This window comes from Quercus suber, unplaced genomic scaffold, assembly GCF_002906115.3.
Source record: "Quercus suber isolate HL8 unplaced genomic scaffold, Cork oak 2.0 scaffold_301, whole genome shotgun sequence".
Taxonomy (NCBI): domain Eukaryota; kingdom Viridiplantae; phylum Streptophyta; class Magnoliopsida; order Fagales; family Fagaceae; genus Quercus; species Quercus suber.
In genome coordinates this window covers 521,328-546,115 of record NW_027069757.1, presented here as the reverse complement: position 1 = coordinate 546,115, position 24,788 = coordinate 521,328, and the positions used below count along the sequence as shown (strand labels likewise).

The 24,788-nt window shown below is 32.0% G+C and overlaps 2 protein-coding genes across 3 annotated transcripts; both read right to left on the bottom strand.

The window, feature by feature from the left end:
- Positions 1-9,987: 9,987 nt before the first annotated feature.
- Positions 9,988-15,985, bottom strand: LOC112002602 (biogenesis of lysosome-related organelles complex 1 subunit 1). The gene is made up of 4 exons (XM_065782404.1): positions 15,908-15,985; positions 10,582-10,633; positions 10,263-10,468; positions 9,988-10,167 (listed from the first exon to the last, which is right to left on the bottom strand). Exons 1-4 carry the CDS (start codon positions 15,983-15,985, stop codon positions 10,078-10,080), a joined length of 426 nt encoding a protein of 141 aa, XP_065638476.1. The 3' UTR covers positions 9,988-10,077.
- Positions 15,986-17,250: 1,265 nt separating this feature from the next.
- On the bottom strand, positions 17,251-22,296 carry LOC112008585 (biogenesis of lysosome-related organelles complex 1 subunit 1). Of its 2 annotated transcripts, none has more exons than XM_024040918.2 (5): positions 21,999-22,296; positions 19,149-19,383; positions 18,824-19,029; positions 18,632-18,728; positions 17,251-17,729 (listed from the first exon to the last, which is right to left on the bottom strand). In XM_024040918.2, exons 2-4 carry the CDS (start codon positions 19,315-19,317, stop codon positions 18,639-18,641), a joined length of 465 nt encoding a protein of 154 aa, XP_023896686.1. In that variant the 5' UTR covers positions 19,318-19,383; positions 21,999-22,296; the 3' UTR covers positions 17,251-17,729; positions 18,632-18,638. The 2 variants fall into 2 exon arrangements, with proteins under 2 accessions (XP_023896686.1, XP_023896685.1); XM_024040917.2 differs by having other exon boundaries at positions 19,149-19,367; positions 21,999-22,295.
- Positions 22,297-24,788: the final 2,492 nt, after the last annotated feature.

Below are 24,788 nucleotides of genomic sequence, written 5' to 3'. Positions count from 1 at the left end.
TTAAGCAGAGTTAGTGAAAGTACGCAATCAATAACTCTACCTACTCCAACTCAACTTGTCCCGTTTGTCCTTAAATAATAATAATAATTAAAAGAAGGAAAAAAATGTAAATTACTAATTCTAAATTTAAATTTGATCAAAATTTATTTTAATTCTTTAATTTTATTTTCAATCAATTGAGTCATTTAAATTTCAAGTTCATTTAATTAAGATCATTTTGACAACTCCCATTAAATGGTGCCATTAAAACAAAGGAAAATTTGGACACTTAACGGCAACATAAACATTTATCAAAAGTCAACAGAGAGATGTTAATTGAAACTTAGAGAACTCGATTGAGCAAATGTAAAATTAGAGGCTTGAAATGTATTTTGCATTATCATTTTTAATTTTAATTTTTTTTAAAATAAAAAAATCTATGTTCTATCTATTATAAACCAGTAATGAGTACCTTAAAGACACAGATTAATGAATTAATAATAAATAAAAACTAAATTATGAGCTGTAATACACATTTTTAAAACATAAGATATACTAATTGATGATTGGGCTTACATGCACAATTATTTTTTGTGGATATTTATGTAATTATGAGCTAAATGATTAAAAAGTAATAATAACCTATAGAGATTTTTTTTTTTTTGAGAAACAATAATAACCTGTAGATTGATAGAGTTTAAAAGTTAAAGCAACGGTAATTCGCCATCATTAAAACGAAAAGTTATAAAGAAACTATTATTGGAAATTTTTGGTATATTTTTATGATATTAATTATTGAATAAATGTTAGTACACAGGTAAATTACTCAATATGCAATGAGTTGTCTTTTAAATAATTTATTATTATTGATTCTCAAAAAAAATTATTATTATTATTGAATTACTTTTTATGATTTGTAAAAGGTTTTATTTCTCTCAAGATTAAACTTATCAGTACTTATTGCACAGTTGTTATTTAAAGCAGTGAAGGGGTGCTGATTGTTTGATTAGGTGCCATGCATGTATCATATATTAGAGTTATCATATCCTAATTATGTGTCTAAATTTTTTCCTTCATTGAAAACTAGTCTGGTTACTTTTGAAGAAATTATGAGAATACTTTTGTCCTATCACGAACATAGGTTGTAATTATTCGAAATGATTACAACCTATATATATGGCAATAAATGCATCGAACAATTAATGGAAAATTTCGGTTTGATTTAGAAAAAAAAAATTTATATTCATTTATTTAGTAAATAAATGAAGCTCAAATATAATAATTTGTTTGCGAATAAACTTGTGAGTATGAGATTAGTATACATAATATTATATGTTTATATGTATAAAAACATACTAATATAAGGTTAATATTCGATTATGTAAGTTTATAAATATGTTCATAGATATTAAATTTTTATTTATAATTTATTGAATATTGATAAATAAATGTTTATTCCATAGTAAAAAATTATCTATAATTTTTAACAATACAATGTTGATCGATCTAGAAGTTCATAAACAAAAATCTTCTTATCTAATTTTCTTGAGCAATATAATTTCAAATATTATTTAATTATTAATTATTATTATTATTATGAATTTGATAATATGTTTAAAAAAATTGTTGTGGTGTTTTTTATGTATAAGAAAAAAAAAATGTTAATCATCTATCTCATAAACAAGCTCGAACTTATTCATGATGAACTTTAGTTGGCTTATGTTCATACTAAAATTAAATATGCTTGAATTTTTAACACTTGCTTAGTTTATAGCCTTAATTATATTTTTCCAACATACTATAGTAATTAAATATTAATTTAATTATTAATATATATGCTTTATTATTTGAATTTGCCCGCTTTAAAATGACATCCTAGCCTAGCCACTAACTTCTTATTATCTCTTATCATCGTAATATTTTTTGAGAAACAAATACACACGCAACTCATCGTAATATTTACTACCTTCATTTTGTTTTGGCTAGGTATTATCTACCTTTGTTTGTATCTTTCAAAAACAAGAGGTTTAGGTACGGTTTATTGGTTATGGAAATTCAACCTGCTTCTGTCCTGTGGCTTAAGAAAAGTACTTCTTTTTTCCCTTCTCTCCTTCTCTCTTGCTCTCTCTTGTTTTGGGATTTATTGTTTTGTCTGTTTTGCATTGCTCACTTTTTTCTTCTTCTCTAAGCTGTTTTGATAGTTATTGAATTGGATGTACTTGGTTACCTAACCCATCGGCCATTAAAGTTCTAGTGTTTAACTTGGCACATTTGGCAGTTTACCAAAATTATTATTAGTAATTAGAGTGAGAGTCACATTTTGATTTGGTTATGATATTCAAAGGGGTGCTAGCTAAGGTACTATCTAGATCTGTACAAAGAAGCCAGCTTGATGATGCTTGATTGGGCACCAAGCCACCAAGTCCACACTCTGTGTAGGGACCTTTGGAATTCTTCCAAGTTTAATTTATCTTCAAATCTGATACACATGCCTAAATCTTCTTTCACAAGCACTTTCTCTGTCTATGGTAATTGGTAAACATCTTTGTCTCAATTTAATTATTGTCAACATTTTTCTGCAGCACAATCCTTAGAAGTTTCATAATTCTATAGGGCAATTCCCTTTCAAATTAAGTTAAAATCTCTACCAAGAAGAGTTGAAAATATAATCATGGAAAAAAAGGTTGAAACTAGAAACTTTGGAGGCGAAATTACAATATTGATACACTGGACAAGATAGATTCAATATACATATCTATGATTCTATATATATATATATATATATATATATACTCAGAGAGAGAGAGTTTATAGACAAATTTTTTCCACAATTTGTTGAAGTGGTAAATTGTGAGTGGTAGAAATAAAAGTAATTTTAGTTTTAAATTTATGTGAAAATGATTGTCTACAACTTACAACCGAACACTTCAACAAACTGTGAAAAAAGTTGTGACGGTAACAAAATTGATATATGAGAAAGAGAGAGAGAGTATAAATTTTATGATAGACAATTTAGCTATAACTTATATGGTATATAAAGTTATCAATTTATTTTTCTTTTGGTAATAAGAGTTATACATAAGTTACCCCCATGGGATATCAGGGTGGTGGGCTCATTAGTAAAGTCCAAGATCCTAAGTTTAATCTACCATACTATTAGTTTATAAAAATTTCTAATGTGTCTCATGAGTAAAAAGGAATAGTCTGGCTAAAGGCTGAGACACTACTTCCTTACATACATATAATTTGGATAAATACGTTGACAAAATAATCTTTGAAAAGGAATTATCACATCATGCTAAACTCTAATGAATATACCAAAGTTTTTTTTCTATTTTGCTATAAACATGTACAAAAAAATCCAAAAAAATAACTTGGCATCTCCAATAAAGTTATGCATAATGATAAGTTTTATAGAATAAAACTTATCTATCATCATTTTCTTGATGAAATTTTTAACAATTTATTTTTTAATATAAATCACTAAATTATCAGTTTTGGTTTATGTGAGGGTAAAGAAAAAGATAGAAACCCAATCAACCAGCTCACACATTTCGCAATCCGCCCTTTTATCTTCAAATCTGATACACATGCCCAAATCTTGTTTCACATGCACTTTCTCTTCAGGTCTATGGTAAACATCTTTGACTCAGTTTAATCATTGTCAACATTTTTCTCCGGCACAATCCTTAGAAGTTTCGTAATTCTATATAGCGATTCCCTTTCAAATTAAGTTAAAATCTCTACCAAGAAGAGTTGAAAATATAATCATGAAAAATAAGGTTGAAACTAGAAACTTTGGAGGTGAAATTACAGTATTGATACACTAGACAAGATAAATTCAAAATACATACATATATATATATATATATACTCAGAGAGAGAGAGAGAGAGAGAGAGAGTACTTTATTGACAAATTTTTTCCACAACTTGTTGAAGTGGTAAATTATGAGTGGTGAAAATAAAAGTAATGTTAGTTTTAGATCCATGTGAAAATGATTGTCCACCACTTACAACCAACCACTTTAACAAACTTTGGAAAAAGTTATGACCGTAGCAAAATTGATATATGAGAAAGAATATAAAATTTTATATTAGACAAGAGCTAGTTGTAACTTATATTGTATATAAAGTTATCAATGTTTTTTTTTTTTTGGTAAGAAGAGTTATCAATTTTGATACATATGTTACTCCTATGAGTATCAAAGTGGTGGGCATTTGTAAACTCTAAGATCCCAAGTTTAATCTACCATACTATTAGTTCATAAATATTTCTGGTATGTCTCATAGGTAAGGAAAAATAGTCTGGTCAAAAACTGAGAAACCACTTCCTTATATACATATAACTTAGATAAATATGTTTACAAAATAATCATTGAAAAGGACTTATCACACTGTACTAGACTCTAATGTATATACCAAAGTTTCTCTTTTTGAAAAGGACTTATCAAACCATGCTAGACTCTAATGCATATACCAAAGTTTCTCTAGTTTGCTATAAACATGAACAAAAAATCCAAAAAAAGAACTTGGCATCTACAATCAAAGTTATACGTACTGATCAATTTTCATAGAATAAAACTTATCTATCATCATTTTCTTTATGAAATTTTTAACAATTTTTTTTTTAATATAAATACTAAATCATCAGTTTTGGCTTATGTGAGGGAAAAGAAAAAGATAGGATCCCAATCAACAGGCGGAAATGGAGAGAGAATGCATCAAAAAATTGGAGTAGGACAAATTTGACTTTTCATTGATTTAAAATTACATTGTTGCCCATAATTTTCATTCCTCTTTCAAATTCATGGCATATTTTTCTTTTTTATTTCCCTCCCATTTGACCTTTGCAAACCAACAAAGGAAATATTTTCTCATTTCTTCCCATTTCCAAACATATATAAGATAAGTGCTTCTTTTCATTAGGTTTGACTTACTTCGAGTACTTTTTAGATACACAATAACAAGTGGTAGTGAGTTTTAATCTTCACCTTTTATTTAGTTAGTAGGTAATGTGGCAGTTTATCATTAAAACAAAATGAGATTCCTATTTAAAAAGTATTGAAGGTAAGTCAAACTCCATTTTCATTTTCTTTTTGGATAAAGTTTAGTTATAAAATTGGTTGTAGCCTTAGTTACAACCTTATTCAATAAAATAAATATTATTACATATTTTAAAAATCTAACCGCTGAATTACATATTCTTTACACTCTTAATACATATATCAAATTTTATGTCAATCGGATATTATATACTATATGATCTATAAACTTATATTTTATGCATAATTTTAAACTACAAACACTAGCAATTTATATAATTTATTGAGGGCATAGCTATTGATCTTTAATTTTCTAGAAATTTTGTAAGTATGGAGGATATAAGAAAAAGATGTAATCCGATGGTGGAATTCTCAAAATTCATTTCTAAAAAAAAGATATTGAGTAAGGTTATAACCTTATACTACAACCAATTTTGTAACTAAATTTTGTCATTTCTTTCTCCTTACATTTCCATTATTAATGTTATTTTCCTCCCTCTTTCTTCTCTAGTCTATAGACTCTCTACCCCAACAATGTGGCTCCACACAATATATGATTACATTAAAAAAAGAAATAGAACATTTTTGGCTTTTGAACAAGTTTATTCACACAACCTTCTATTATTATTTTTTTTCCCCTCTCCTTAGCACCTTCGTAAAATTTGTGCTAGTGTTTATTTGGGTATTCTTTAGTTTCTGTCTTTATCAAAATACATAGTTTTTAGTAGTTTTTTTTTATGTTAAATATGTGACCAAAAAAAAAAAACTAAAATTTAGATTATTTATAAAAAATAAAAAAAAATAAAAAAATAAAAAACTCTTGAGTAAAACTCTTGAGAAATTTTTTTTTTTTTTTTTTAATTTGTTACAGAAAAAAACGAAAAGCTATCCGTCTTATACACAAAAGGCTATCCATTAGAGTTTCTGTTTAGATCAGAAGAAAATAAAAAATAAAAAGGGAAAAGAATATGACCCTTGCCGGCATTACAATACAGACCTCAAATTTTGTTGTTATGTGAAGCTTTGACATGAACTTCAAAGGTTCTGTCTTGTTCTTGTCTTTAAGATTGACCATGGCCAAGCACAGAGGGTGACCAGATACCTAACCAAGCACTATGTACCTCACTTCTGTCTCAATTAAAAAACAAAGACACAGACGTTACACCTATATGACGTGTACCTCAGCTTAAACCAAGCGCTTCCATCTGCTGTTTTCTGTTTTCATTATCTTTCTTTCTAACCCCCTTTTTTTTTGGGCCAAAATACAAAACACCCTTGACATTTGGGTAAGTTACAAAAACATTTTTAGAGATTTCAATTTGTTTTTATAACATTTTGAGATTTTTATATTTGTCAAATTGACTTAATGAGATTAACTTTCGTCACTTCTTATGGAGAGAAATTTTGTGACTATCACGTAATTATATTAGGAAGACTTATTAAGTGATTTGTGACATTGGTCACACGATTTTTCTGTTCATAAGAGTTAACAGATATTACTCCTGTTGATTAATTTGACGGATATGGAAACTTTAACAAGTTATAAGAAAGAATTGAAAATTCTGAGTGTTTTTGCAATTGACCAAAACCTAATGAGGTATTTTTTCAAGTAGACTTTATTTTTTACTTTTTTAATAAAATGATGTCATGTACTATTTATTGATAAAACTAAAAAAATGGAAATCAATAAAGACACAAGATAAAAGACAAAAGCAGGAATTCTGTTTTGCATAGTACTTCTCATCAAAACTAGGGTCCAAGGAAGTGGGCAATGTAACAGTCTTTATTGGCTTAGTTTTGGACTGTACTTTACCTCACCTGTTCTGGAAAGTGCTGTTTGAGGATTCCTTGTTGTATGAGCATTCGCAGCAGTGGAGCTAAAAATTTAGCTTTTTAGCTCCACCAAAAGTTATTTTATCTATTTTATCTATATACATGTTGTAGCAGTGGATCTATTTTAGCTTCTAATATAATAAAATAATATAAACTTTACAATAAAATAATATATCTATTACAATAAAATAATATATCCTACTACCAAAAAAAAATCATCACAAACCGATCAGTGGCAAAATCCATTACCACTGCCAACCAAGAACCACCCACAACCACCCAACAACAACTAGCAAGCCAAGAACAACCACCCACAAATACGGCCAAAAATCCAAATTAGCCAAAAATCACCACACAAATCACCACAAAAAATAAAAAAAAAAAAAAAAAAAAAATCAAACACAAGCTAACTTGGCCAAATTGAAGTGATTTTGACAACTAAACCATAAAACAAAATAAACCCAGAAAACCCAATTGGCAATTTATCATAGCTAGCTAGTGGAAACAGCGCCGAACCTTAATTGTATCACATAACAACCACCGCGCCGAACTGCATCAACCACCGCAACACCGGCGACTTCTCCAGCTCCAAAAACCTCGACACCACCGTGCCGAGGACTCTCCTGGCCTCGATCGCCGCCGCCAAGTCCTTCGGCAAATTCTTCAACGACCTCCCAGCCTCCGCTAGCACCATCAAAGCCTCCTCTCTGTTCTTGTCCTCCGCCGACGACCCCTCATCGCCTCCTCCTCCTCTGCTACCACCTCCGCCGCTGTTTCCATTGTTGTTGTTGTCGTCTCCGCCGGGGAATGATACGGCGAAGTTTGAGATGGAGAAAGCGGTGAGGAAGTGGCGGGTGGGGTTGTTGTGGTGGTGGAGAGAGAGCGAAGTGGGTGAGAGAGAGACAGAGGTGGAGGGAAGTGGGTGGTGGTGATGAGGAAGAGAGAAACGGACGGTGAGGATTGGGCTTGGAGAGAGATTGAGCAGAGAGGCAATGAGCAGAGAGTGAGATTGAGAGAGATGAAGTTCAGAGATTTTAGATGAGAGTGAATGAGAGAGAGAGAGAGAGGCACGGTGAGAGTGAATGAGAGAGAGAGCAAGTGGCCTTTTTTTTAATCAAAACCGGAATAAAATAATACATTTTATTTTTAGCTTTGATGAGCAGTACACATCTATATATAGATGTGTACTGTTCATAATCATCTAAAATTTTAACTTTTGCCTCCACTGCTGCGGCGTGATTTTTGTGTTTCTGGAGCTAAATTTTAGCATTATAGTATTATAGCTACACTGCTGTGAATGCTCTAAGTTGTAACGTTTCTCTTATAGTAATGAAATGCTCCTTGTTTTAGGTGGAGGAAAAAGAAAACCAGGAATCCAAATAAGAAAAAAAATAATTAAAAATTGAAGGAAATTTAAATGAAAATGAAGCCAAGTGTTACTGAGGAGTTAAAGCAGAACCCAGTCTAAATCCAATTAGCACATGATGTGGCCCAATGTAGGGGTCTTTGGTTATGGTTATACTAATCCCTTCAACCTCACACAACTTGAATGTCATTTCACAACCTACTTTGGCTGTGCTTTTATGACTTCTATTTCACATATAATTAGCAAAACCGATTCAAATGTGCACAAAATATGTGACCCAATGCTAATCTTTGGACACAGGCACTTCCACAACCTCACCAACATGACAGTCCCATTAATTAGATGGAATTTTCTGTTTTGTTCCATTGATCACTAGATTTTTATTTATTTTGTCTAATTCTGAACAAATTTGAGTAGGAAACTGCAGCAGTAACCTATTCTATTTTATTTTATTATTTTTTAATGAATCAGCAAAATTTTTATTGACACTAAAAAACCAAGATACAAGGCACAAGCCAAGGCATGTCTCTACAAAAGGCACATGGACATGGTGACAGAGTCACACAGATCAGCAAACAACACCCAATCTAAGACCAACCCTGCACTAAGGACAGTAATAACTAACACAAGCCAATCAAACTGCAAATACAAAAAGACATTGGGACCAACAAGGGCCGACAACTGGTTTGCAGTAGATCTTCAGTCACAGCAACTCCAGCTAATTGAGTGCATAATCAAATGCTGCTCTCAGTAGGATAGTGTGCTTTATCCCCCAATCATTGATGTAACCGAATTTGTTGAGGTTGATGTGTCCCGCAGGTGATAATAATTTTGATTACCAACCAGCTAATTGTTGGTAGTTGCCTAGTTGGTTCCCTCTCAACTATGAAATCAAAAGCCCTGTGCCCCCTATCAGCATTTAAAATGAAACTTCCCTTCAGCAATTCTCTTTAAACAACCGACACCATAAGAAAGACTCAAAAGTTAGAACTAATGGTCTAATTTTGAATTTTGATAGATACAGGAGAGTAATCAGGTGTGTAAGTCCATGGGATAGACCTGGAGCAAAGTTGAAGTTGACAGAGGTACCAATGTAAGTCTTGCATTATAAGACAGGATTTATTATCTTGTTTAACGGTTGCACGCAACACCTCTTTCACATGGGCGAAGACCTGACCCTATGTGAGGGGATGTTGTATATGATTGTTACACAAGATACCACCTTGTAAGACAGGGTATTGATTTGAACGATGGGGCATGCAAATTTTCTACTCATGTTTCAGGATCTACAGTTTACATAGAGAACAAGAAAATGGCGTATGAGAATGACAGTTCGACAAAATAAATTTCTTTACAAGCTTGTGCTTGAAGAAGGTTAAGAGAGTAGCATGTGTTAGTCCCCTGGAACTTCAATAAATAGTGTATTTGTGTTTACTTGTAAATCAGAGGCAAGTACACATAATCTTTGGCACATAACATTATAAATTTATAACTGTGTCTGTGTGATAGGAACAAAACATTCAATATTGGATCTTTTTGTTTCTCAAAAAAAAAAAAAAAAATATTGGATCTTTTTATTTTATTTTATTTTTTTATAGGTATTCAATGTTGGATCTTTCTCATGAAGGATCTACCAAATTGGCAGTTGGAATGCAATTGTTTGGATATTTACCATATATCAATACATTTTTTTCCTTGATAATTTGATAGTTGGGGGAGGGGAATTTGAACTTGGACATCTCCATTAGAGACACCAAAAAACGCTAGTTGAGCAACAAGTCTCGTTGGAATGCAATTGTTAATATCAGATAACACTATTCATTTCACAGAAAACATAGAACACAACTTACAAAATGGTCACGCTTGGTGAATGTTTTGGATAGCAGCAGTGATGCTTTTACAATCAAATTCCATGGTCTTCATCCAGTTCTCAAAGTCTCCAATTTCCTATAACACAAACCTCACACCAACATTAAGACAAGCAAATTGACAACAATTTAGAAACAAGAACGAACAAATATAAAAATGATGAATAAGCGGACCTTGACAGCAGTGTTTATAGCACGTGTCGCAGTGAGCCATTGATTGGTCAGCTTCATGAAGCGGGAAATTGTGACTGCTAATGCTCGAATTTCATGCTCAATTCGCTTCTCGTTGATAAAGGATTCCTGCACTCCACTGTTCACAGCATCCACCAACAGATCTGAAACTTGCGCTGCATTTTGAATCGCATCTTTCTTCGCTCTCTCTGTATACATACCCAATTAAGATAAGCTCACAATATATATATATATATATATTTTTTTTTTTATGAGTACAAAAAAAACATATATATATATATATATATATTTTTGGACTGACCGGCTTGGTCACGAATTTTTTTTTTTTTTTTTTTTTGAGAAACAATAATAACCTATAGATTGATAGAGTTTAAAAGTTAAAGCAACGGTAATTCTCCATCATTAAAACGAAAAGTTATAAAGAAACTATTATTGGCAATTTTTGGTATATTTTTATGATTTTAATTATTGAATAAATGTTAGTACACAGGTAAATTACTCAATATGCAATGAGTTGTCTTTTAAATAATTTATTATTATTGATTCTCAAAAAAAAAATTATTGAATTACTTTTTATTAAAAAGTTTGATTTCTCTCAAGATTAAACTTATCAGTACTTATTGCACTGTTGTTATTTAAAGCAGTGAATTGGTGCTGATTGTTTGATTAGGTGCCATGCATGTATCATATATTAGAGTTATCATATCCTAATTATGTGTCTAAATTTTTTCCTTCATTGAAAACTAGTTTGGTTACTTTTGAAGAAATTATGAGAATAATTTTGTCCTATCACGAACATAGGTTGTAATTATTCGAAATGATTACAACCTATATATATGGCAATAAATGCATCGAACAATTAATGGACAATTTCGGTTTGATTTAGAAAAAAAAAAATTATATTCATTTCTTTAGTAAATAAATGAAGCTCAAATATAATAATTTGTTTGCGAATAAACTTGTGAGTATGAGATTAGTATACATAATATTATATGTTTATATGAATAAAAACATACTAATATAAGTTTAATATTCGATTATGTAAGTTTATAAATATGTTCATAAGATATCAAATTTTTATTTATAATTTATTGAATATTGATAAATAACTGTTTTTTCCATAGTAAAAAATTATCTATAATTTTTAACAATACAATGTTGATCAATCTAGAAGTTCATAAACAAAAATTGCCTTATCTAATTTACTCGAGCAATATAATTTCAAATATTATTTAATTATTAATTATTAGTAAGAATTTGATAATATGTTTAAAAAAATTGTTATGGTGTTTTTTATGTATAAGGAAAAAAATAAGTTAATCATCTATCTCATAAACAAGCTCGAACTTATTCATGATGAACTTAAGTTGGCTCATGTCATACTAAAATTAAATATGCTTGAATTTTTAATACTTGCTTAGTTTATAGCCTTAATTATATTTTTCCAACATACTATAGTAATTAAATATTAATTTAATTATTAATATATATGCTTTATTATTTGAATTTGCCTGCTTTAAAATGACATCCTAGCCTAGCCACTAACTTCTTATTATCTCTTATCATCGTAATATCTTTTGAGAAACAAATACACACGCAACTCATCGTAATATTTACTACCTTCATTTTGTTTTGGCTAAGTATTATCTACCTTTGTTTGTATCTTTCAAAAACATGAGGTTTAGGTACGGTTTATTGGTTATGGAAATTCAACCTGCTTCTGTCCTGTGGCTTAAGAAAAGTACTTCTTTTTTCCCTTCTCTCCTTCTCTCTTGCTCTCTCTTGTTTTGGGATTTATTGTTTTGTTTGTTTTGCATTGTTCACTTTTTTCTTCTTCTCTAAGCTGTTTTGATAGTTATTGAATTGGATGTATATGGTTACCTAACCCATCGGCCATTAAAGGTCTAGGATTTTCCGAAATGACTCATCCTACAATAAAATTAAGATTTAGAAAGGGGCATCATAATGATAAAAATTGATACTTAAATAATCATGTTTAACTTGGCACATTTGGCAGTTTACCAAAATTATTATTAGTAATTAGAGTGAGAGTCACATTTTGATTTGGTTATGATATTCAAAGGGGTGCTAGCTAAGGTACTATCTAGATCTGTACAAAGAAGCCAGCTTGATGATGCTTGATTGGGCACCAAGTCCACACTCTGTGTAGGGACCTTTGGAATTCTTCCAAGTTTAATTTATCTTCAAATCTGATACACATGCCTAAATCTTCTTTCACAAGCACTTTCTCTGTCTATGGTAATTGGTAAACATCTTTGTCTCAATTTAATCATTGTCAACATTTTTCTGCAGCACGATCCTTTGAAGTTTCATAATTCTATAGGGCAATTCCCTTTCAAATTAAGTTAAAATCTCTACCAAGAAGAGTTGAAAATATAATCATGGAAAATAAGGTTGAAACTAGAAACTTTGGAGGCGAAATTACAATATTGATACACTGGACAAGATAGATTTAATATACATATCTATGATTCTATATATATATATATATACTGAGAGAGAGAGAGAGAGAGTTTATAGACAAATTTTTTCCACAATTTGTTGAAGTGGTAAATTGTGAGTGGTAGAAATAAAAGTAATATTAGTTTTAGATTTATGTGAAAATGATTGTCTACAACTACAACCGACCACTTCAACAAACTGTGAAAAAAGTTGTGACTGTAACAAAATTGATATATGAGAAAGAGAGAGAGAGTATAAATTTTATGATAGACAAACTAGTTATAACTTATATTGTATATAAAGTTATCAATTTATTTTTCTTTTGGTAATAAGAGTTATACATATGTTACCCCCATGGGATATCAGGGTGGTGGGCTCATTAGTAAATTCCAAGGTCCTAAGTTTAATCTACCATACTATTAGTTTATAAAAATTTCTGAAATGTCTCATGAGTAAAAAGGAATAGTCTGGCCAAAGGCTGAGACACTACTTCCTTACATACATATAATTTGGATAAATATGTTGACAAAATAATCTTTGAAAAGGAATTATCACATCATGCTAAACTCTAATGAATATACCAAAGTTTTTTTTTTTCTATTTTGCTATAAACATGCACAAAAAAATCCAAAAAAATAACTTGGCATCTCCAATAAAGTTATGCATAATGATAAGTTTTATAGAATAAAACTTATCTATCATCATTTTCTTGATGAAATTTTTAACAGTTTATTTTTAATATAAATCACTAAATTATCAGTTTTGGTTTATGTGAGGGTAAAGAAAAAGATAGAAACCCAATCAACCAGCTCACACATTTCGCAATCCGCCCTTTTATCTTCAAATCTGATACACATGCCCAAATCTTGTTTCACATGCACTTTCTCTTCAGGTCTATGGTAAACATCTTTGTCTCAGTTTAATCATTGTCAACATTTTTCTCCGGCACAATCCTTAGAAGTTTCGTAATTCTATATAGCGATTCCCTTTCAAATTAAGTTAAAATCTCTACCAAGAAGAGTTGAAAATATAATCATGAAAAATAAGATTGAAACTAGAAACTTTGGAGGTGAAATTACAGTATTGATACACTAGACAAGATAAATTCAAAATACATATATATATATATATATACTCAGAGAGAGAGAGAGAGAGAGAGAGTACTTTATCGACAAATTTTTTCCACAACTTGTTGAAGTGGTAAATTATGAGTGGTGAAAATAAAACTAATGTTAGTTGTAGATCCATGTGAAAATGATTGTCCACCACTTACAATCAACCACTTTAACAAACTTTGGAAAAAGTTATGACCGTAGCAAAATTGATATATGAGAAAGAATATAAAATTTTATATTAGACAAGAGCTAGTTGTAACTTATATTGTATACAAAGTTATCAAAAAAAATTTTTTTTTTGGTAAGAAGAGTTATCAATTTTAATACATATGTTACTCCTATGGGTATCAGAGTGGTGGGCATTGGTAAACTCTAAGATCCCAAGTTTAATCTACCACACTATTAGTCCATAAATATTTCTGGTGTGTCTCATAGGTAAGAAAAAATAGTCTGGTCAAAAACTGGGACGCCACTTCCTTATATACATATAACTTAGATAAATATGTTTACAAAATAATCATTGAAATGGACTTATCACACTATACTAGACTCTAATGTATATACCAAAGTTTCTCTTTTTGAAAAGGACTTATCACACCATGCTAGACTCTAATGCATATACCAAAGTTTCTCTAGTTTGCTATGAACACGAACAAAAAATCCAAAAAAAGAACTTGGCATATACCAAAGTTTCTCTCTTTAACAATTTTTTTTTTTAATATAAATACTAAATCATCAGTTTTGGCTTATGTGAGGGAAAAGAAAAAGATAGGATCCCAATCAACAGGCGGAAATGGAGAGAGAATGCATCAAAAAATTGGAGTCGGACAAATTTGACTTTTCATTGATTTAAAATTACATTGTTGCCCATAATTTTCATTCCTCTTTCAAATTCATGGCATATTTTTCTTTTTATTTCCCTCCCATTTGACCTTTGCAAACCAACAAAGGAAATATTTTCTCATTTCTTCCCATTTCCAAACATATATAAGATAAGTGCTTCTTTTCATTGGGTTTGACTTACCTCGAGTACTTTTTTAAATACACAATAACAAGTGGTAGTGAGTTTTAATCTTCACCTTTTATTTAGTTAGTGGGTGATGTGACAGTTTCTCATTAAAACAAAAGCAGATTCCTATTTAAAAAGTACTGAAGGTAAGTCAAACTCCATTTTCATTTTCTTTCTAGATAAAGTTTAGTTATAAAATTAGTTATAGCCTTAGTTACAACCTTACTCAATAAAATAAATATTATTACATATTTTGAAAATTTAACCACTGAATTACATGTTCTTTACACTCTTAATACACATATCAAATTTTATGTCAATCAGATATTATATATTATATGATCTATAAGCTTATATTTTATGTATAATTTTAAACTACAAAAACTAACAATTTATATAATTTATTGATGTCATAGCTATTGATCTTTAATTTTTTAGAAATTTTGCAAGTATGGAGGATATAAGAAAAAGATGTAATCCAATGGTGGAATTCTCAAAATTCATTTCTAAAAAAAAGATATTGAGTAAGGTTATAATCTTAGACTACAACCAATTTTGTAACTAAACTTTGTCTTTTCTCTCTTCTTACATTTCCATTATTAATTTTATTTTCCTCCCTCTTTCTTCTCTAGTCTATAGACTCTCTACCCCAACAATGTGGCTCCACACAATATATGATTACATTAAAAAAAGAAATAGAACATTTTTGGCTTTTGAACAAGTTTATTCACACAACCTTCTATTATTATTATTTTCCCCTCTCCTTAGCACCTTCGTAAAATTTGTGCTAGTGTTTATTTGGGTATTCTGTAGTTTCCGTCTTTATCAAAATACATAGTTTTTAGTAGTTTTTTTTTTATGTTAAATATGTGACCCCAAAATAAAAACTCTTGAGATTTTTTTTTTTTTTAATTTATTACAGAAAAAAACAAAAAGCTATCCGTCTCATACACAAAAGGCTATCCATCAGAGTTTCTGTTTAGATCAGCAGGAAAAAAAAAAAAAAAGAATATGACCCTTGCCGGCATTACAATACAGACCTCAAATTTTGTTGTCATGTGAAGCTTTGACATGAACTTCAAAGGTTCTGTCTTGTTCTTGTCTTTAAGATTGACCATGGCCAAGCACAGAGGGTGACCAGATACCTAACCAAGCACTATGTACCTCACTTCTGTCTCAATGCAAAAACAAAGACACAGACGGGACACCTATATGACGTGTACCTCAGCTTAAACCAAGCGCTTCCATCTGCTGTTTTCTGTTTTCATTATCTTTCTTTCTAACCCCTTTTTTTTGGGGGCCAAAATACAAAACACCCTTGACATTTGGGTAAGTTACAAAAACATTTTTAGAGATTTCACTTATTTCTTATAACATTTTGAGATTTTTATATTTGTCAAATTGACTTAATGAGATTAACTTTCGTCAGTTCTTATGAACAGAAATTTTGTGACCATCACATAATTATATTAGGAAGACTTATTAAGTTATTTGTGACATTGGTCACGCGATTTTTCTGTTCATAAGAGTTAACAGATATTACTCCTGTTGATTAATTTGATGGATATGGAAACTTCAAGGAGTTAGAAGAAAGAATTGAAACTTTTGAGCGTGTTTTTGCAATTGACCAAAACCTCATTAGGTATTTTTTCAAGTAGACTTTGTTTTTTTAATTAAATGATGTCATGTACTATTTATTGATAAAACTAAAAAAATGGTACTCAATAAAAACACAAGACAAAAGACAAAAGCAGGAATTCCGTTTTGCATAGTATTTCTCATGAAAACTAGAGTCCAAGGAAGTGGGCAATGCAAGAGTCTTATTGGCTTAGTTTTGGACTGTAATGTACCCCACCTGTTCTGGAAAGTGCTGTTTGAGGATTCCTTCTTGTAAGTTGTAAAGTTTCTCTTATAGTAATGAAATGCTCCTTGTTTTAGGTGGAGGAAAAAGAAAACCAGGAATCCAAATAAGAAAAACAATAATTAAAAATTGAAGGAAATTTAAATGAAAATGAAGCCAAGTGTTATTGAAGAGTTAAAGCAGAACCCAGTCTAAATCCAATTTGCACATGATGTGGCCCAATGTAGGTGTCTTAGGTTATGGTTATACTAAGCACTTCAACCTGACACAACTTGTATGTCATTTCACAACCTACTTTGGCTGTGCTTTTATGACTTCTATTTCACATATAATGCAAAACCGATTCAAATGTGCACAAAATATGGGACCCAATGCTAATCTTTGGACACAGGGCACTTCCACAACCTCACCAACATGACAGTCCCATTAATTAGATGGAATTTTCTGTTTTGTTCCATTGATCACTAGATTTTTATTTATTTTGTCTACTTCTGAGCAAATTTGAGTAGGAAACTGCAGCAGTAACCAATTTTATTTTATTTTATTACTTTTTAATGAATCAGCAAAATTTTTATTGACACTAAAAAACCAAGATACAAGGCACAAGCCAAGGCATGTCTCTACAAAAGGCACATGGACATGGTGACAGAGTCGCACAGATCAGCAAACAACCCCCAATCTAAGACCAACCCTGCACTAAGGACAGTAATAACTAACACAAGCCAATCAAACTGCAAATACAAAAAGACATTGGGACCAACAAGGGCCGACAACTGGTTTGCAGTAGATCTTCAGTCACAGCAACTCCAGCTAATTGAGTGCATAATCAAATGCTGCTCTCAGTAGGATAGTGTGCTTTATCCCCCAATCATTGCAGTAACCGAATTTGTTGAGGTTGATGCGTCCCGCAGGTGATAATAATTTTGATTACCAACCAGCTAATTGTTGGTAGTTGCCTAGTTGGTTCCCTCTCAACTATGAAATCAAAAGCCCTGTGCCCCCTATCAGCATTTAAAATGAAACTTCCCTTCAGCAATTCTCTTTAAACAACCAACACCATAAGAAAGACTCAAAAGTTAGAACTAATGGTCTAATTTTGAATTTTGATAGATACAGGAGAGTAATCAGGTGTGTCAGTCCATGGGATAGACCTGGAGCAAAGTTGAAGTTGACAGAGGTACCAATGTAAGTCTTGCATTATAAGACAGGATTTATTATCTTGTTTAACGGTTGCACGCAACACCTCTTTCACATGGGCGAAGACCTGAACCTATGTGAGGGGATGTTGTATATGATTGTTACACAAGATACCACCTTGTAAGACAGGGTATTGATTTGAACGATGGGGCATGCAAATTTTCTAATCATGTTTCAGGATCTACAGTTTACATAGAGAACAAAAAAATGGCGTATGAGAATGACAGTTCGACAAAATAAATTTCTTTACAAGCTTGTGCTTGAAGAAGGTTAGAGAGTAGCATGTGTTAGTCCCCTGGAACTTCAATAAATAGTGTATTTGTGTTTACTTGTAAATCAGAGGCAAGTACACATAATCTTTGGCACATAACATTATAAATTTATAACTGTGACTGTGTGATAGGAACAAAACATTCAATATTGGATCTTTTTATATTATTTTATTTTTTTATTGGTATTCAATGTTGGATCTTTCTCATGAAGGATCTACCAAATTGGCAGTTGGAATGCAATTGTTTGGATGTTTACCATATATCAATACATTTTTTTCCTTGATAATTTGATAGTTGGGGGAGGGGAATTTGAACTTGGACATCTCCATTAGAGACACCAAAAAACACTAGTTGAGCAACAAGTCTTGTTGGAATGCAATTGTTAATATCAGATAACACTATTCATTTCACGGAAAACATAGAACACAACTTACAAAATGGTCACGCTTGGTGAATGTTTTGGATAGCAGCAGTGATGCTTTTACAATCAAATTCCATGGTCTTCATCCAGTTCTCAAAGTCTCCAATTTCCTATAACACAAACCTCACACCAACATTAAGACAAGCAAATTGACAACAATTTAGAAACAAGAACGAACAAATATAAAAATGATGAATAAGCAGACCTTGACAGCAGTGTTTATAGCACGTGTCGCAGTGAGCCATTGATTGGTCAGCTTCATGAAGCGGGAAATTGTGACTGCTAATGCTCGAATTTCATGCTCAATTCGCTTCTCGTTGATAAAGGATTCCTGCACTCCACTGTTCACAGCATCCACCAACAGATCTGAAACTCGCGCTGCATTTTGAATCGCATCTTTCTTCGCTCTCTCTGTATACATACCCAATTAAGATAAGCTCACAATATATATAATATATATATATATATATATATATATATATTTTTTTTTTATGAGTACAAAAAAAACATATATATATTTTTGGACTGACCGGCTTGGTCACGGAGTCTGAGAGAGGTGTGGTGATGGTCATGCATTATTTGGAGCAAAGCAGCTTCCAGACCTCCTGGGTCTGCATGTTGTGCATCAAAGGAGAAAGAGGAGGACGAAGACGATGAAGGCACACGCCCATGTGCCAGTGGAAGTTGTGGTGAGTACATGCCCCAGCCAACAGAAAAATCTCCCTTCTTGGTGCCACCAAAAATTATTACTTCACCATGAAAACGCTAAAGTGAATCACGATTATTTTTGGTCATGTTTTTTAAACTACGTAAATATGAGATCATGAATTCAATAGTAAATAACATCTAATAACCGTGATATTTGAAATGTGTGTTAAAAATAAAGGGAATATATAATCTAGTGGTAAAATTTTTAAAATATTAATCCAATATAAGGTTACCATTAAGTACTAACATTAAAAGAGAGCTGCAATTGTAATTTAGGCTTGTTTTTCAGAAGTGACTTTATCATGATTGTCTGGATCGGGATCTTACATAAGATCAGTGAGAGGGTCCTGTGGATCGATGATGCAACCATGGAAGAATTTGCAACTTTGCATGTGAAGTCCAATTGATGTGAAAGTTGTGTGGCTCTAATGGCCTGTTTGGAAGTTTAGAGAGGGAGGAGAGTAGAGGGAAGTAGAGGGGAGGAGAGTAGTGGAGAGGAGAGTGGAGGGGAATGGTTCCCATCTACCTTGTTTGGATGTTTTAAAAATTAGGATAGAAAGGAGAGGAAATGATTAAAATAGACAAATTTTACCCCTATTTGAAAATAGACTTACAACATTGGTCTATGATTAATTTGGAAATGATAAATTAGGGAATTTACTTGGACAATAATTTATCTACTCTATTCTCCCTCCAAATCTCTCCAATTTGGGGGAATTAAAAATGAGGGGTTAGAGAGAGTTGAAACCCCTCCAAATCCCTTCCCCTTCTTCCTTAAAAAACTTCCAAATAAGATAATTGAATTACTCTCCCTCCCTCTACTCTACTCTCCCTCCTTTTTTAAACATCCAAATAGGCCATAAAGGTGTATGAGTCTTCTAGGGTCAAAACAGTTTTTCATTTGGATTTTTTATTTCCTCAGTTATGATCAATTTTATATTTAGGGGAAACTCTATAATTCTTGCAACTTAAGGGTATTTTGGTAATTTACTTGAGGCTAGAATCTTCTAGGAGATCCTAAAAGTATCTTAAGTTTTATTTTCTTTGGGTCCAAGTTAGTATTTTATTAGGTTTTAGTAGGAGTCCTAATACTACATATACTAGGAAGAGTCTTTATGTATATTTGTGCTCAATGTATTCAAAAGAGATGGGAGTTGATTAATAAAATTTATTGAGTATTTTGAGCATAGAGGCACATTGGCCTTTGTGGGTTCTCTTCTCTCTCTCTTCTCCCTCTTTTCTTCTTCTTCTTGTCTTTCTTAAGGTACTGTTCATACAGCCCCTAAACACCAAAAAAATCTCTTTTTTTCTTTTTCCTTATAATCTCAAATCAATCCCTTTCTTTTATTAATCAAAACCCTAAATTCCTACATACTTTCTTCTACCAAATAGCCATCAAACAACTCATCAAACCACCTTTAACCATTTCTTCAAAAACTCTAAATCTATTTTCATAAGTTCTCCTAAACCTTAATCTACCACAGTCACTCGTAGACTAATTCCCAATTTTTCCTTAGTCAATCTAATCGTAGGATCAGATTAAGATTCGTAAAATTTTTCTTTATATATATATAGAAAAAAATACTAGCAATCATAATTCATAATATATGTTGTAGAATCATAGGGGAAAAGTAAATTTTGATAGAAATTACTTATATATAAGGCAATAACTACAAGTACCAAATTATACAAATACATGAATAAGTGAAAATTTTTAAACTTCAAAGTGACAAGATTTCTTTTCCCCTCAAAGGAAAGATTTTCATTAAGAAAAATAAAACAGTGCAGAGACCAACGTAGAAACAACAAACTAACCCAATACACGAACCATAGGAAAAACAACCCAGAGACAGAAACAGAAGCAGAAAAGAAAACTCAATCCTTTAACATCCAATCTCGAAGCCCCATTTAGACCCAGCTGATTCACAAGAGTTGAGGGGAATTGGGAAGCCACGAGTGGACTCTCGAGAACTGGCATTCAACAGTCCATTTTGCCAACAAGTAAGCAGCCTTGTTAAAGCACCTCCTAACCCAGAAAATCTAATCCAATCACCGCTCCTAGAAGCCACAAACTCTCTAGAGTCTTGGCTTATTTGCAAAATATCCCAATTGGGAATGGTAGAAGGAATTTTAAAGGACAAGTAAATATCCCAAACTTTTTCCAAGTTACGAGTTCTAACACCACAAACTTACATAATATCCCAAACTTATTCCTAAATAAAATTTCCAATATTTTTTTTTCCCTAACTATGCTCAGCTCCAAGCAACAATAAGTTGTGAACAACTCAGGATAGGTGATGAAATGAACCTAGGAGCACAACAATGAACAAAATGCAACAAAATACAGCAAAACATCCCATAAAGCTACAGAGTATATTAACATAGACAAACACACAGGGCCGGCCCTTCCCTTAGGCGAGTTAGGCAATTGCCTAAGGCCCAAAATTTTAGAAAAGAACCGGGTAGTAAATGAATTAGTTTCAAATGAATTACAAAAATAATCTGGCACATCCTTTTAACCAAAAAAACAAAAATTTTGGTAAATCCTATTAAACATTGGTTCTAAACAAAATCATTGACCAAAAAACAACCAGATAAACTACAAATCCGGTCTAAGAGATTAACCACAAAACAATCACAAATAAATACACTCAAAACCCTAAAAATTTTACCTTTCTCTCTAGTCTCTGCTCTCCGCCTCTCTCTAGTCTCCAGTCTCCACTGTTCAGTCTGTTCTCATCTGCTCAACAGACAACAGCTCAAGGCTCAAGGCTCAAGCAAGGCAGCAAGCTTGAAGCTCCTCCGCCTGGACGGCTCTCTCTGATACTCTGCTCTGCGCCTCTCTCAAGTCTCAACTGCTCACCTCACCTCAGGAATCAGGTGTAAAATTATAAATATTTGGGCACAGGCCCAGGGCACTCCATTTTATTTGTTAAGAACTTAAGATAACTTTGTTTATCTCCCTGGCTGGTTTTGTAACTTTTTGTTTATCACTTATCAGTTTATCATTATGGCTGCCTGGACCCTCCCTGGACTGGGCGTTAAGTTTGGGCCTTCAAGTTTGGGCCTTCAACACTTATTAAGTTTGGGGGTTAAGGATTTGTTTTGTGTATATTTTTTTTTTTTTTTTTTTTGTGAGTCTTATTAATAAGTCTTGTGTCAGTGTTATGGTTGTGCTTAAATTTTTGTTATGCTTGTACTTAATTTTTTTTTTTAATTTATGTAGGTTGAGATTGCTAAAACCTTGTTATTGTTCAGTAAAACTACAACAATACTTTTTATATAAATCAGGTTCTATTTCTCATTTGCTCTACACTTGAAAGTTATTTCTTATTTTAATCTTTATAAATATATTATTTGATTAGAAATGTCTACTAAAAAATATGCATTTGAATATGAAAAAACTTAAAAAAAGAAAAAAAATTAATTAATTGAGTTTCAAAAAGGATTAATGGATAAATTTGTTATTAGTAATAAATAAAATATAACACAAAATTTAGATGAAAATATCACAAATGAGCAAGAAATTCACCAATATAATTTAGAAGAAAATGATGTTCAATTTTGCAATACAACAAATCTTAATAACGAACTTCAAAATAATTTAGAAGGAACTTCAAAATAATTTAGAAGAAAATTAAAATAATGAAGAAAAATATAATATAAAAATATGAAATAAACGTTAATTTAATTAATATATAAGTATAAAAAAGACCCCATTTTTAGTTCTCGCCTTAGGCCCCAAAATGTATAGGGCCGCCCCTGTTTCCCTCTCATCCTCTCTCTACCTCAACCCACGTCACACCGTGCTCCATGGCTGACCACCAAGCTCTCCTTTTAAACCTCCATGGCCGGAGCTTTTCAAGCTCATCACCTCCAATCCCGCACCACTGCCGAAACCCAACCAAAATCAAATCATGACCACCACCACAGCCAAAACCTAGCCAAAATCAAATCGTAACAAAAACCTAGAAGCCCACCGAAATCAAAGCACAAACCCCACAAAACAACCAAAATCACAAAATGAAAACACTGAAAGTGAACCCACCATTAAAAAACATATATTGGTTTTGTTATTATATTTTAGAAGAAAAATCATCTTGTTGAACTAATTTTAAATCCAAATTAATCAAACACATACCACAAACAAGAATGATAGACTGAAAGCAAAGCAAAAAAAATGGTATTTTCCATAAAAGTGTTTTCAAAAAATAGAAAGGGTAAGCAAAATATAAAAACTATTTACTTCATAATCTTAAATAAATAAATAAATAACCAAAATTCACACACCATAATCCGGTGAAGCCTCGTGAGCCACAATTTCACCGAAGAGGATCGTCTGAGTTGAGAGGAATACAATTTCATAGTCTTTAGCTCAGCATAACAATCTTCGATTTCTTTTCTTGACGTGGCTTTCGCTCGCTCCTCTCCTGTCAACCTAGGCGACGAATAAAGATAAATAAAAGGAATAAGAACAAAGCACCGCATAAAAAAATAAGAAAATAAAAATAGTGAGAGAAGAAAGACGAATTAAGATGAGGTGCATTGTTGTAGGTATTTTTTTACATTTTTTACTTTTTTTTTTTTTTTACTTTTTAACTCTCCCTTAATATATTTTATTCAATGGTTGAGATTGAAAGTTGTTTTTTCAACTTTTAATCTTAGCCATTAATTACGATTGCATTAGGGTATTGCACCTGAATCTGAAAAAGACAAAAAGACCTACACATACACATACACGTACACATACATAAGTACACATGCATATACATATACATATATAGGGCTGTCCAGATTCAACCGAGTACCCGACCCACCCGAAGAACCGATCGGACCGGACCCTAAACCGACCGACTCGACTACTTCGGCGGGTCTTCATCACCAAAAACCAATTATGGCAAGTCGGGTTTCGGTTTTCCTCCCTTAAAACTTGAAAAACCCGAACCGATTGAAATATTTCTAGATTCTGGCCAAATTTTCTAGAATTTGGTGAAAAACCCAGATTCCGGCTCTATTTTCCTTTGATCTGGTGAGATTTTGACTGGATCTGGTGAGATCTCATTGAATCCAGTGAGATTTTAAGTCGGATCTAGCGAAATCTCAGCGACTCCGGTGAGATTTTAGCCGGATCTGGCGAAATCTCAATGAATCCGATGAGATTTTCACCAGATCTATGTTTTTTCTACAGTTTTCTCCCCGTCCCAAATCCGACCAACCTGCCTGCCACCCGTTGATGTTCTGAATTGCCCGACTCGATTACTCCAGCGGGTCGGCGGCGGGTTCCTTTTTCCTCCACCCGATTCAGGCGGGTCGGTTCCGGGTTGGGCACAAACCCGACCCGGATCGACCCGTGGACAGCCCTATACATATACACATACACATACATAAACATGCATAAATACATACACATACACATAAACATACATAAATATAAGCACGCAAAAATACATACACACATATAT

Excerpts from the sequence above, each read along its gene's own strand:
- LOC112002602 (XM_065782404.1), bottom strand. The coding sequence starts at position 15,985 with ATGGTCAATCTTAAAGACAAGAACAAGACAGAACCTTTGAAGTTCATG. Across the intron at positions 10,634-15,907 it reads ACATGACAACAAAATTTGAG|GTTATTATTGTTTCTCAAAA; the intron begins GTCTGTATTGTA and ends ATCAATCTATAG. Across the intron at positions 10,469-10,581 it reads AAAAATTCGTGACCAAGCCG|AGAGAGCGAAGAAAGATGCG; the intron begins GTCAGTCCAAAA and ends GTATGTATACAG.
- LOC112008585 (XM_024040918.2), bottom strand. The coding sequence starts at position 19,317 with ATGTACTCACCACAACTTCCACTGGCACATGGGCGTGTGCCTTCATCG. Across the intron at positions 19,030-19,148 it reads CAGACTCCGTGACCAAGCCG|AGAGAGCGAAGAAAGATGCG; the intron begins GTCAGTCCAAAA and ends GTATGTATACAG. Across the intron at positions 18,729-18,823 it reads CTATAAACACTGCTGTCAAG|GAAATTGGAGACTTTGAGAA; the intron begins GTCTGCTTATTC and ends TTTGTGTTATAG.